Genomic DNA, 12189 nt, shown 5'->3' on the forward strand with positions numbered 1-12189 from the left:
TTGGGAAGCATGGAGGAGAAGGGGGAAATCAGGAAGGAGGAAGTCAGATGGTTTGACCAATTCTGGAATATTTTCAACCTAGGTACCACATTTAAAAGCCCCCTGGAAGTCTTTGCAAAGATAGAGGATTGCTGTGGGCTGGGCTCTGGGCAGAATCACTTCATCAAGGACAGTCAGTGGGAGCGGCAGGCGGCAATCTTCAACGCCACCTTCAGGAAGTACCTGGATGGGGAATGGGAGGAGGAGCTGCTCAGGTGAGCCATGGAGGGGCCCAGCTAGAACGCCTCTGCCCTGGGAGCTTCTCCTCCCTGGGCGCACGCAGGAATCAGCCCAAGGACCTGAATTAATTCAAGGTCTCAAAGCTCTCGATGGTTTGGGGGACTTTTCTGAGAACTTAAGAAAAGTCTTTTGAAAAGTTGTATGGAGGGACTTCCCTGGTGGTGCAGCAGTTGAGAATCTGCCTGCCAATGCAGGGGACACGGGTTCGAGCCCCAGGCCGGCCGGGAGGACCCCACATGCCGCGGAGCAACTAAGCCCGTGCGCCACAACTAGAGAACTCACACACGTGGAGCCCATGCTCCACAACAAGAGAAGCCACCGCAATGAGAAGCCTGCACACCACAATGAAGAACAACCCCCGCTCACCGCAACTAGAGAAATCCTGCGCACAGCAACGAAGACCCAACGCAGCCATAAATACATTAATTAAATTTTTTTAAAAAAGAAAAAATTCCTTAGAAAAAAGTTGTATGGAGATTGTTTAAATATAGCTCAAACAAAGGCTGATAACAGATTTTAAAGAAGGCATAGACCTCTATGGAGATGAGAAGTAGAGTTTATTTTAGAATTTTTTTTTTTTTGGCTGCACCACGTGGCTGGCAGGATGTCAGTTCCTTGACCAGGTATTGAACCCGGGCCACGGCAGTGAAGGCACCAAATCCTAACCACTGGACCACCAGGGAACTCCCTATTTTATAATTTTTTGTATGATAGTGTCTCCTTAAAAAAAATTGTTTTCCTGATTATCTAGACAGCACAGATGATCCTCAAGAGGGAAATAAAAGTCACCACTATTAATATTTTTCTCCATTTGCATCCAGTCTTTCTAAATGTAATACATTAATGTGTAATTATTAAAACGTTACTTTCTAATCTCGGTCAGCAGGTAGGCCTCAGTGATTGTAAAAACTGAGCCCAAGTCCTTGAAGTATCTGGTGGAGCAGGTTCAGGAACCAGCTCTCCTCACAGCTACTGTGGGTCTCAGGGATGTCCTTGCTTCACGTGGGAAGTGAAACCTCTCATCTTGCCGTCAAGTGGGCCTTGAATTTTCTCACTTCACACAAAGTCCCAGGGCTAGGCCCTAACAGAAACTACCTGAGGCCTGAACTGGAACCCAGTAAGGTTCAGTGCTGTGCTGCCCAGCAAGGTATTTAGGAATTTTGCAAGCCAGTCATTAAACCACTAGTAACTGTCCATAGTGGGAATATTTATACCACAAAAAGCTACGAACCCGGGCTTCCCTGGTGGCGCAGTGGTTGGGAGTCCGCCTGCCGATGCAGGGGACACGGGTTCGTGCCCCGGTCTGGGAGGATCCCACATGCCGCGGAGCGGCTGGGCCCGTGAGCCATGGCCGCTTGGCCTGAGCGTCCGGAGCCTGTGCTCCGCAGCGGGAGAGGCCACAGCAGTGAGAGGCCCGTGTACAGCAAAAAAAAAAAAAAAAAAGCTACGAACCCTATAAATCAGGAAATCAGGGGTTTTTTGGGTTTTTTTAAGAGTGCCAACTTATCAGCACAACACTGGTTGTACTGCTCCCAGGATAGGAGCATTTATGCACTTCACCCAAGTTTGGCATTAAGGGATCTTCCCCAAGATCCCTTGGGGAAGGGATCTGCCCACGCTGGGTGCTGTTCCCGGCCTGGGAATAACTTCCACTGCTCTACCTACCCTGCCCTCACCAGGACCAGCACATAGAATGTGGTTTGCCTCATGGCCCTGAACTCCTGGGAAGGTCCATCTGAACTACCCATTTCTGGTCTTACTACCAAGACTCTGCCAGCATTTCTCCTTGCCAAGGAGTCTGCCATGGCTCTGACCAGTGTCTCTTTCTTTCCCAGTATGGCCACGTTCCACTTCCTCCTTCCTAGCTGCATAATTGCAATGCCAGTGGAAGTTAAGAGCCCCCCAGGTAACTGAACGTGAAGCAGGTCGTCACCTTGGGGGAATGCTTGGCAAGCCCTCCTAGAGAAGTTCTGCACAGCACACCCTGCCTGCTGGGAGGGAATGAGGTGGAAAGTCGGCTGCCAGCTGCAGCTTAATGGTTTCTGGTTGGACCTGTGACCCCTGAGCCCAGATTCCCTGATATGGAGGCTGGCACTGTCTTCAGGGAGTGAGCTGCCACAGAGGACATTGTGCACACACGTCCTGCCAGGCTGCTTCTGGATATGAATTCCTTTTGTAGAAAATGTTATTTAAAACACTGACAGCCAAGTGGACATGAATTATCTAGGAGATGTGAAAGCAGCTGAGGGACAGTTGTGACCATCCTCCCTGCACTCCCTGCACAGGAAGGCGACTTGGCCCTAGGAACAGCCCTCCTGGGGGGTGCCCAGACCCTCATCTGGAAGCTCACCCTTCAGCTGGGTGCTGCCCATTAGAATGAACCATTTCAAACTGACTTCCTCTTGGGCAAATCCCTTCACACAAACCAAAGGCCACCCAGACTCCTTATGTAATGCCCATTTCCTCTCTTCTTTCCCAGGGGTAGCCTGTGTCATTGGCGTACACTGGACTGGAAGTCACAACTTCTTCCTCTATTCACTTAACCGAACGCTGAAGGATAAAGTTGGTACTTTACTGCCGAGATGGGAGTGGCCTAAGCTCAGGGCTCTGAGAACATGTCCTTCTTCAGCTTAGCTGAGAGCACGTGACTGACACAGCAGCGTGGCTTTAGGGGACCAGAGCTGTGCAGGCAGAGTGGGTGGCTTGGCAGCTGTCATGTGACCCCAAGGCTCTGTCTCTGAACTGTCATGTTTCTTAAAGATGACAGGTCCATAAGGACAGAGCCCCATCAGGTCCACAGGGCTCCTTAGACAACGAAGGTAAAAAGAAGGTGGGCTTGGCACCAGAGGGCCCGTCCCAGCACAGCTATCTGCGAACTGTGTAGTCTCAGGCCAGTCACTTCACACCCCAATCCCATTTTCTCATCCAAAACAGAAAACTACTCAACTACACCATTGTTATCCACTGCATGCATTTGTTGTGAATAGCAAAATTCAGAGTTTCTGTATGTGAAAGCTCTTTGAAATCGAAAGGCACTTAGGAAATATGGGTGGTGGTGGTTTGTTTTTTACAAACTCATGGAGGCAGTTACATGAGCAAGTTCACTTTTGTGAGAATTCCTTGAAGTACAACACTATGTTGTACTTCAGAGTTATATCTCAGAAGTAAAGTTTAAAAACTCACAAGGGAAGAATTTCTTTCCTTCCATCCCTCTCCCAGGCAACCTGGCTTCTCATCTCAACTTCTGTACTGACCAGGCTTATATGACCTCGGGCAAGTCACTTACTTCTCTGCTTCAGTCTCCTCATCTGTAAGACAGGGGTACTAACAGGACCCACCTCATAGGATCCTTGTGAGAATTAAATGAAATGACGCATTAAAGTGCCTACCATGCTGTTTAGCACCTAGTAAGTACTCATTCAATGTCAGCTGTAGTATAATAATGGTGTAACTTGTTATATATATTATCCTGAGGAAGGAGACAGCATTGCACAGAGAGGAGAGAGATGGTGAGTCCAGACAGGCAGATTAGTCTGGGTCTCATGTTGTCCAGGTGGAGGTGATGGGTGGGGGCGGGGCGCAGGGGCAGCCTGGTGAGCGGTGTCCTCCCCACTAGATCCCGAGGGTGTGTGGCCCTGTGCTGCACCCATTGCGCTGTCTCAGCTCAGCTGCTGCTGCTCCTACCTGGTGCTGGCCTGCGAGGATGGTGTGCTTACACTGTGGGACCTAGCCAAAGGTGAGCCCCACCGCTGCCTAATACTGCCGTCCCTCTGATACACATTTGATGGCTAGAGTCAGTACCTGGCTGCGTTGTAGCTTCCTTCCCTCCGCTCCAGGGCTGACCCTGCCCCCCTCCATGGGTCTGGTTCCCCCAGATACTTAGAAGGGGTCCCCCTGAAGGGGGCTCCCCTCGGACATTGGGGTTTATTGCCTTCACCCTCGGGGGATGCTCATTGCTTGGTTTTGCCCTCACGTCCCTCACACTCTTGCTGCTCACAGACCCTGCGCCCATGGCTGCCTCCCTCTTCCCCCTTTTCTGACCTGCTTGTGCCGTTACTTTCTCCAGGACTCTCTCTTGGGGTTATCGCTCTTCCTGAAAGATGTTTCTGCCAAAGCATTCACTTCTTGAAATACTTCTTAGTCCACAAAGGACAGAACATGTATCCCGAGGGGCCAGTGAAATCCCAAATGAAATGTGTGGTACTGTGTACAGATGCTTCTCTCCAACTGGTGGCAGCCACGGAGACCCAAAGACCCACCCTCAGTGTGCTGGTGGAGAGGTCAGTGGCTTGAGGGCAGGGTGGGTACATGATCTACCAGACAGATGATGCTATTTAATGGTAAAAAACTGACAGTCTCTCAGCCTAGAGTCCACTTTCTCTCTAGTCATCACTTTCCCGGTGAGCTTCTCAAGATCACCAATGTCTTTTACATGTGGGTGTATATATATATATATATATATATATATATATATATATATATATATATAGTATGATGGCACAAATGACATCTTTCATATCCCACATGACCAGGAAGAGGGTCATTTCTGCCAAAAGTTTTTTATCAGTTTCTCCAAGGGTCTCTCTCTCTCTTTTAAATTGTGAACAATTTTATGCAGGCAAATGATCTGTACAATATGTGTGAGGGGGTGTATTTAGCATACATATGGGGGAGGGTGAGAACTCCACTGTGCCCATCACCGAGCTTAAGAAATAGATCATCACCAATTCAGTTAAGGCTCTCTGTGTGCTTCTCCCTGATCACATCCTTCTCTCTCCTCCTCCAAGTTAACCACCTTTTAATTATCTATTGCTACATATAACAAACCACTCCACAACTTAATGGCTTAAGAAAACAGTCAGCATTTAGTCTCTGATGCAGTAGGTCAGCACTATGGGCTGGTCTCGCCTTGGCTCTCACAGGTGCCTTCGGGCAGCTGGCAGCTCGGTTAGGGGCTGGATGTATAAGCCGGCCTCACTCACGTACCAGGCAGTTGGCAGCTGTTGGCTGGGGCACTCTTCCTTTCAGCCTCTCCTGTAGGCCATCTCAGGCTCCGTCACCTGGTAGCCTGAGGGCTCCCACCTGCCAGCGAGGTTCACTGATGCTTTCCAAGCCTCTGACACTGGACAAAGCATGTCACCTGGCCACACCCACATTTAAGCAGCAGAAAAATAGACTCCACCACTTTAGTGGGAGTTACTGCCAAATATTATGTCTACTTTTTTTTTCAATCTACCACATTTTTTTTTTTTTACTTTATTTATTTTGGCTACACTGGGTCTTCATTGCTGTGCACAGGCTTTCTCTAGTTGCGGTGGGCGGGGGCTACTCTTTGTTGCTGTGTGCGCATTCCTCATTGCGGTGGCTTCCCTTGTTGCAGAACACAGGCTCTAGGTGTGTGGGCTCAGGAGTTGTGGCACATGGGCTCAGTAGTTGTGGTGCATGGACTTAGTTGCTCCGCAGCATGTGGGATCTTCCTGGACCAGGGATTGAACCCGTGTCCCCTGCACTGGCAGGCAGATTCTTAACCACTGCGCCACCAGGGAAGTCCCTTTTTTCTTTTTTTTTTAAATTTACTTATTTATTTATGTTTTCCTAAATTCATCATTTCTTTGTTTTCCTTTAAGAATTAACCACATCCAAAAAAAAAAAAAAAGAATTAACCACATCCATATGACTGTATCTCCAAGCAGTATATTGTTTAGCTGTGCATATTTTAGGGGACCTGTAAGTGGAATCATATTATGTATATTCTCCAACTTGTTTTTCAATGCTATTTATTCTGTAACTTGCTTTGTGATATGGTTCATGAGAGCCATACATGTTGTATGTAGCTCCAGCTCTTTTATTCTCGTTGCTATATTGTATAACGTAACACAATTACTTAAGCATTCTCTTACCAATGATTTATTTAGATTGTTCCCAGTTTTCACTACTGTGAACATCTCTGACATACCTCCTGATGCTTATAGACAAGAATTTCTCCAGGATATATGCCTAGGAGAGGATAGCAAAACTCGAAAAATCTTCAAGTCTGGATGTCTGTGTGTCTTGTTTCCTATAGGCCTGTGAAGCACCTGGATGAAGCCATCTGTGCAGTGGCCCCAGTCCAAGCCTTACCCGGCATGGTAGGTTCCTCAGGCCCTTCATTCCTCTTTAGTGAATGTATTCTTTATTCCTTCCAAAAATACTGGGCTGGCCAAAAAGTTCATTCGGGTTTTTCGTCCCATCCTTAGGGAAAATCCCGAACGAACTTTTTGGCCAACCCAATATTTGTTGAAGGCCTATCGTGTGCTGGGCACTAGACTAGCTTTGGGCACAGACATGAAGGATAAAGCACCTGCCCTCGTGGAGCTCACAGTTGAGTTGGGAAGACAGGCGAGCCCCCAAGCAGCTGCCCTAGAACCTGTAAAAGGCTGTGATATATCATGCAAAGGATACTGAGCAACGGAGAGAGGGGCCTCCTAACTCAACCTGCAGAGGCCGGTGGTGAGGAAGTGATGGACAGTGAGCTGAGCCACGGGCACCAAGAGGGCAGCACCATGGAGGCGAGAGAACACTGTGTCCCAGGCCGGCAGGAAGTTCAAGGAGCTGCAGGATCAGACCCCTGTGGGGTGTGGAGAGGGAAGAGGCTGGGGGCTGGGGGCACAGGGGCCCTTGTCTGGGATGCAGCTTGAAGCTTAGAGGGGAGTTGGAGCCAGGGAGCTCCAACTGTGTCCAGGGCAGGGCGGCGAGTGGAGCGGTGTTAGTGAAGAGGCGGGCCCACAGCTCAGGGCTGCCTGGGCTGCAGCCAGAGGACAGGGAGGCACTGAGGCTGCTCTCGGCTTGTGGAGCCGATTCTCTAATCCTTACAGGGCCACTGAAGGAAACATAGGCCTGGAGGGAAAGTCTGTGATTCCCTGTGTGGTCCTGCCGGGAGTGAGGGGCCTACAGGACCCCCAGAGGAGGCTCTGAGAGAGTCCAGGGCTGAAAGAGTAGATTCTGTGCTCAGCAACCGGTTAGCGGTAGTTAAAGCCGTGGGGAGCAGCACGGCTGGCCATTGCGAGTGGGTGCGTATAGAAGAGGCTCCAAGGGGCACTACCATCACTTACACTGTAAGTCTTCCGGGACGGGGAAAATGAGCTCACGAAGTGATGGACAGGGGCGCCCCAGGAAAACCAGGAGGGGGCTCCTGGCGGCTCAGGGAGAAGGACTGGAAGAAAGCAAGAGCACAGTGTCCTGTGCTGAAGAGAAACCGAGTACTTTGTGGAGACCAGTGTCCATGGCAAGGGGGACAGCAGGGGAGGTCGGGGTGCAGGGAGGGCGAGGAGAGGCTCTCTCAGACGTCTGAGTGTGTGGCAGCGGGAAGAGGATGTAGGGTCAAGGGGGGTTTTAAAGATGGTGGTGAGGGGCTTCCCTGGTGGCGCAGTGGTTGAGAGTTCACCTGCCGATGCAGGGGACGCGGGTTCGTGCCCCGGTCCGGGAGGATCCTACATGCCGCGGAGCAGCTGGGCCCGTGAGCCATGGCTGCTGAGCCTGCGCGTCCAGAGCCTGTGCTCCGCAACGGGAGAGGCCGCAACAGTGAGAGGCCCACGTACCGCAAAAAAAAAAAAGATGTTAAAAAGATGGCGGTGAGTTTAGTATGTTCACCTACAGAGAGGAAAGAGCCCAAGCAGGAGAGAGGTCTCAGCTCCAACCCAGGGCAGGAGCGGCCATTGGCTTGAACGGTCCCCGAGGAGGTGGGAGGAAAGGGTATGGCATAGATGCAGAACTGAATCCTGGCCGCATGGAGGGGGAAGTAGCAAGAGAAGCAGGGCCAAGGGGGAAGGACGGGCCAGGAACAGACACAGCCCTGGGGCCAGCCGGCTGCTGCTGGAGGCTCCATAGGAACAAACGCGCACATTGCTGCTGTCCCCTGAATGGTCTGGCTGGAGCCAGAGGCTGGGTGCCAAGAGTGAAAAACTTCCCTGTTTGTTTTTTATTTCTAGCTGTTCTTATTTCACACGGAGGTGAGTGACAGAGTGGAGAAGTCCCCATTCACCATCTCTTTGCTTCCCAGGTGCTGATCTTTTCCAGCAATGGCTCTGTGCACCTCATGGATGTGGCCAAGCCGCAGATTGTCTGCGCCTTTGCTCCCCCAAGGTCCTACCACCTAGCGGTCCCCTGGAAGCCAGTATTTGTCGTGTCTTTACACCACCCGTGTTTCCTGCTCCGAGGTACGGAAGGGGGATCGTGAGGGCTGCTGCCCAGACCTGTGGCCTGCTGACCGTTTCCCTGAATTTCTCAGTCCTCTCAGAAAGCATAGGGTGACCCCACCCAGTCTCCTCCCCACGCCTCATCCCATCCACCACAGGCCAGCAGGACACCACCGCTGAGTCTTCACTTGGCACTTAGATAAAATGCCGGACAAGGTCTCCTCTCTGGGCCCCTGTTCCTCCAGATCAAGTTGAGCCCCTCACAGCTCAACCCCAGTGACCCCGGCTTTGTAAGCAGAGAGCAGCCCCTCATGCCCGCCCAGACTACAAGGCCACAGAGAAAGGGATCACTAACAGAACATGATGTTCCTGTTTCGTCCCAGGAGACCATCCAGATGAAATTGGATCTGCCAGCCAAGCCGAGGACATCCCAAATTCTATTTTCTATTTTAATTTTGAGGCCTACCCACTCCTGGAACAAATCTCAAGAAATTGCACCATTCCTCAAGCTAATGTGTTGGATGACACAACTTTCCCCCAGGTGTTGCCCTTGGAGGAAAGATGCGAGAATTTCTTCCAAAAGAGGTAGAGTTCTGGGTCTCTATCTCCTCCCTGCACGTGGGGTTGTCTCTGGACTAAGGAATAGTGGTTTGCTTGATGGTAAGATCCTTTCGGCATTCAAATCCCATTCAGACTGGTAGAAAAGGAGTAATGAATTCAGGCTGGTAAGAAAAGAAGGGCTGCAAGTTGGTGTTTTCTTCCTGTCAAGACTGTCTTTTCTTTTTGCTTTCTCAATTTTTTTTTAAGTATATTTGGATTATCAGACACAGTCATCTAAGACAGGGGTTGGCAAACTACAGCCAAATTTGGCCCACTGCCTGTTTTTGTAAATAAAGTTTCACTGGAACACATCATGCCCACTGCTTTATGTCTCATCTACTTATGTAAGTGCTTCAACAGCGGAGTTGAACAGCTGCAACAGAGACCCTATGACCCATAAAGCCTAAATCATTTACTATTTGGCCCTTTATAGAAGATGTTTGCCAGCCCCTAGTCTAAGACCCCTTTCCTCTCTCCGTCATCCAGATAAACGATTATGTGATACATCTTTCCTCTTCCCCTTTCTGTAAACCCCAGCCTCACAGGGACTCTGCTTGTGTTCCTTCCTCCTATAAAAGCATCATTAATGGTACTCAGTACATTCTGGGGAAGCAGGGGTCTCTTCTAATCCATCCACAACAAACTTCTAGGGGTTTTCAAATTCTTATTAACAATTTCTGCCATGATCTGACCATACCTGTCAGGTGGAAGAGGGTTGTCAGTGGAGCCCTGGACTCTCACACCACCTGCCACTACAGAGCTGGGGGGCTTTGGTGGGCTTTCCCTGACAGGGTCTCAGTGTCCCTCGAGGAACGAAGTAAAATGGCTAAGATACTCAGATTTGAGGGTTCTTTTGGTTGCGCTGGGTCTTAGTTGCAGCAGGTGGGCTCCTTAGTTGCAGCTCGCTGGCTCCTTAGTTGTGGCTCACTGGCTCCTTAATTCTGGCATGCGAACTCTTAGTTGCAGCATGCACATGGGATCTAGTTCCCTGACCAGGGATTGAACCTGGGCCCCCTGCATTAGGAGCGTGGAGTCTTATCCACTGCACCACCAGGGAAGTCCCAGATTTGAGTTATGACTCTATCACTTACTAACTGGGGGAGACGTTGGGTGAGTTACTTAGCCTCTCAAGGCCTCAGTTTCCTTAGTCATTCAAAAATATTTATTGAGCACCTACTACGTGCCAGACTGTGTTCTGGACATTTTGATGATACCTGTTCTCCAGGCTTTGTAGGTATTCAGTGAGAAAATACACGTAAAGTGCTAGGCACAGGGTGGTCGCTCAGTAAATGGTAGGTACAAAAATGGTGATGGGTCCCCTCTGAGTTCAAGTTCATGCCTGGGAGGATTGTACACATCACCACGAGGGGGCACCACAGCTCTCCTCCGTGACTACATTTACCGCTGCATTCAGTTCCTCCCTGGGTTGTGGTGTGTTGCTCAGGAGGCTTCCAGTACCTCATGGGGGGAAGCATGCCCACCCACCAGGAGGGGAATATGGTCCATGGGTCTTGGGGGAGGAGGACAGTGAAGAAGGGGTCAGTTGACATTTCCCCTGATTAAAGATTTACCAAGAATGCTCAGCTATCCCTCACCTGGAAGTTTCTTATTTTGACCCTTGATGATTTGACTTGTCCTTAAGAGATGCAGCTGAAGAATTTAAGGGTCAAGTATTATGATGTCTACAACTTACTTTCAAGTGGTCTAAGAAAACATTTGTAGAGAGAGACAGAAAGAAAGAGAAGATGTTAACAACTGCTGAAACCCAGGAAAATATAGAGAGGGAGAAAGAGAGGGAGAGGAAATGCTAACTGGTGAGTCTAGGTCAAGGCTCGTTGTACTACTTGCAACTTTTCTATAGGTTTGCAATTTTTCTAAATAAAAGCTGGAGAGAGATTATATTATTTACAGTAGAATCCTGATTTTGAGTAAAAGAACACTATAAATGTACACACCACTAGTAACAATAGCTATATTTGGGTAATGGAGCATGTGTGATTTTTTTCTTTGTATTTTTCCTCTTTGCGGCTTTTCTATCAAACATGTGCATGATTTTGGAAAATTTCAAATACTGGTTTTAAAAAAAAGTCAAGAGTGTGAGGTTTGGTCATGGCTGTAGTGGGGCCGTTCTCCTGGGTTGGAGGTCATGGTGTGGAGTTTTCTGGTACTCTTGTTTGATGAGGCTCAGAGAACTTGTTTAATGAGCGTGTTACCATTTCTGTCCTTTCTGTGGAACCCCCTCCTTTTACTGGCCTAGGAAGGGTGAGCCTCTCCACTTCACCCAAAAGCCAACTGGCTGCCCTCCTTGTGGGAATGGATCACAGGCCAGCAGCTCCAGCTCTGGGCAGCTTACCTCCCGGCTGGCAGCCGAGGGCCCAAGCAACTCAGGACACTTCAGCCCCTAACTGACATTTCCCGCCCTCAACCAGGGTGCCAGGTGGACGTTACCACTCAGACACCTGCTGAACTCTGCTATTAGCCCAATAAGGTTGCTTCACATGTAGAACTACTACCATAACAGAGCAATTCCCCACTGTAAAAAATGTTATTATTTCTGAGATATAAATATATATATATATATATATATATATATATATATATATATATATATATATACACTTGTAAAATTTGGGAAACAGGACAATACAGAGAAGAAAATTTAAATAACCCACAACCCATCACCCCAAATCCCAGCACTGCCATTAATGTGTTAGCACATATCCTTAAGATTTTATCCTTAGCATTTTTACTAAGTTGAGATCGTGTTCACTTTTTAAATCTGGCTTTATGTCACTCCAGAATACAACTTAATGACTTTTTAATTTTAAGAAAAACTTCCTTGTCACAGTGGTTTTTAACGTCTATGTAATTTCCGTGGGAAAGGTGTCTATAATATCCTTCCCCACCCCACTATGGTTGGGTCTGCTCTCATGAGAAGACAGTCCCTTCTGCCCTGACCTCCTCCAGTCTCTGGAACCCCAGTGGGAATTGGGAGGGACCCCTCCAGTTCCCCCTTCCCAACCGTCTCTCTTCCCTGTCAACACAGCTTAGCCCCTAGGTCCCACACCCCAACCCCTCCCTGGGAGGGACCCCAGAGGCCGTGTTGGGTGGAGGGGACTGCCTCCCAGGGAACCTT

The 12189-nt window shown here is 49.2% G+C and overlaps 1 protein-coding gene across 2 annotated transcripts in view; it reads left to right on the forward strand.

Annotated features, from left to right (window-relative positions):
- The window catches only part of WDR93 (WD repeat domain 93), a 38855-nt gene that overhangs the window by 20962 nt on the left and 5704 nt on the right, over positions 1 to 12189 (forward strand). Inside the window, exons 8-15 of one of the 2 annotated variants that reach the window (XM_065872102.1) lie at positions 83 to 254; positions 2115 to 2185; positions 2759 to 2845; positions 3896 to 4015; positions 4346 to 4559; positions 6344 to 6407; positions 8318 to 8474; positions 8837 to 9038. In XM_065872102.1, the coding sequence (XP_065728174.1) occupies positions 83 to 254; positions 2115 to 2185; positions 2759 to 2845; positions 3896 to 4015; positions 4346 to 4559; positions 6344 to 6407; positions 8318 to 8474; positions 8837 to 9038 (1087 nt within the window). The remainder of the gene's footprint in view (positions 1 to 82; positions 255 to 2114; positions 2186 to 2758; positions 2846 to 3895; positions 4016 to 4345; positions 4560 to 6343; positions 6408 to 8317; positions 8475 to 8836; positions 9039 to 12189) is intronic. The other variant, XM_065872103.1, reaches the window with a different exon arrangement.

The sequence above is a fragment of the Phocoena phocoena genome, chromosome 2, assembly GCF_963924675.1.
Source record: "Phocoena phocoena chromosome 2, mPhoPho1.1, whole genome shotgun sequence".
NCBI lineage: Eukaryota > Metazoa > Chordata > Mammalia > Artiodactyla > Phocoenidae > Phocoena > Phocoena phocoena.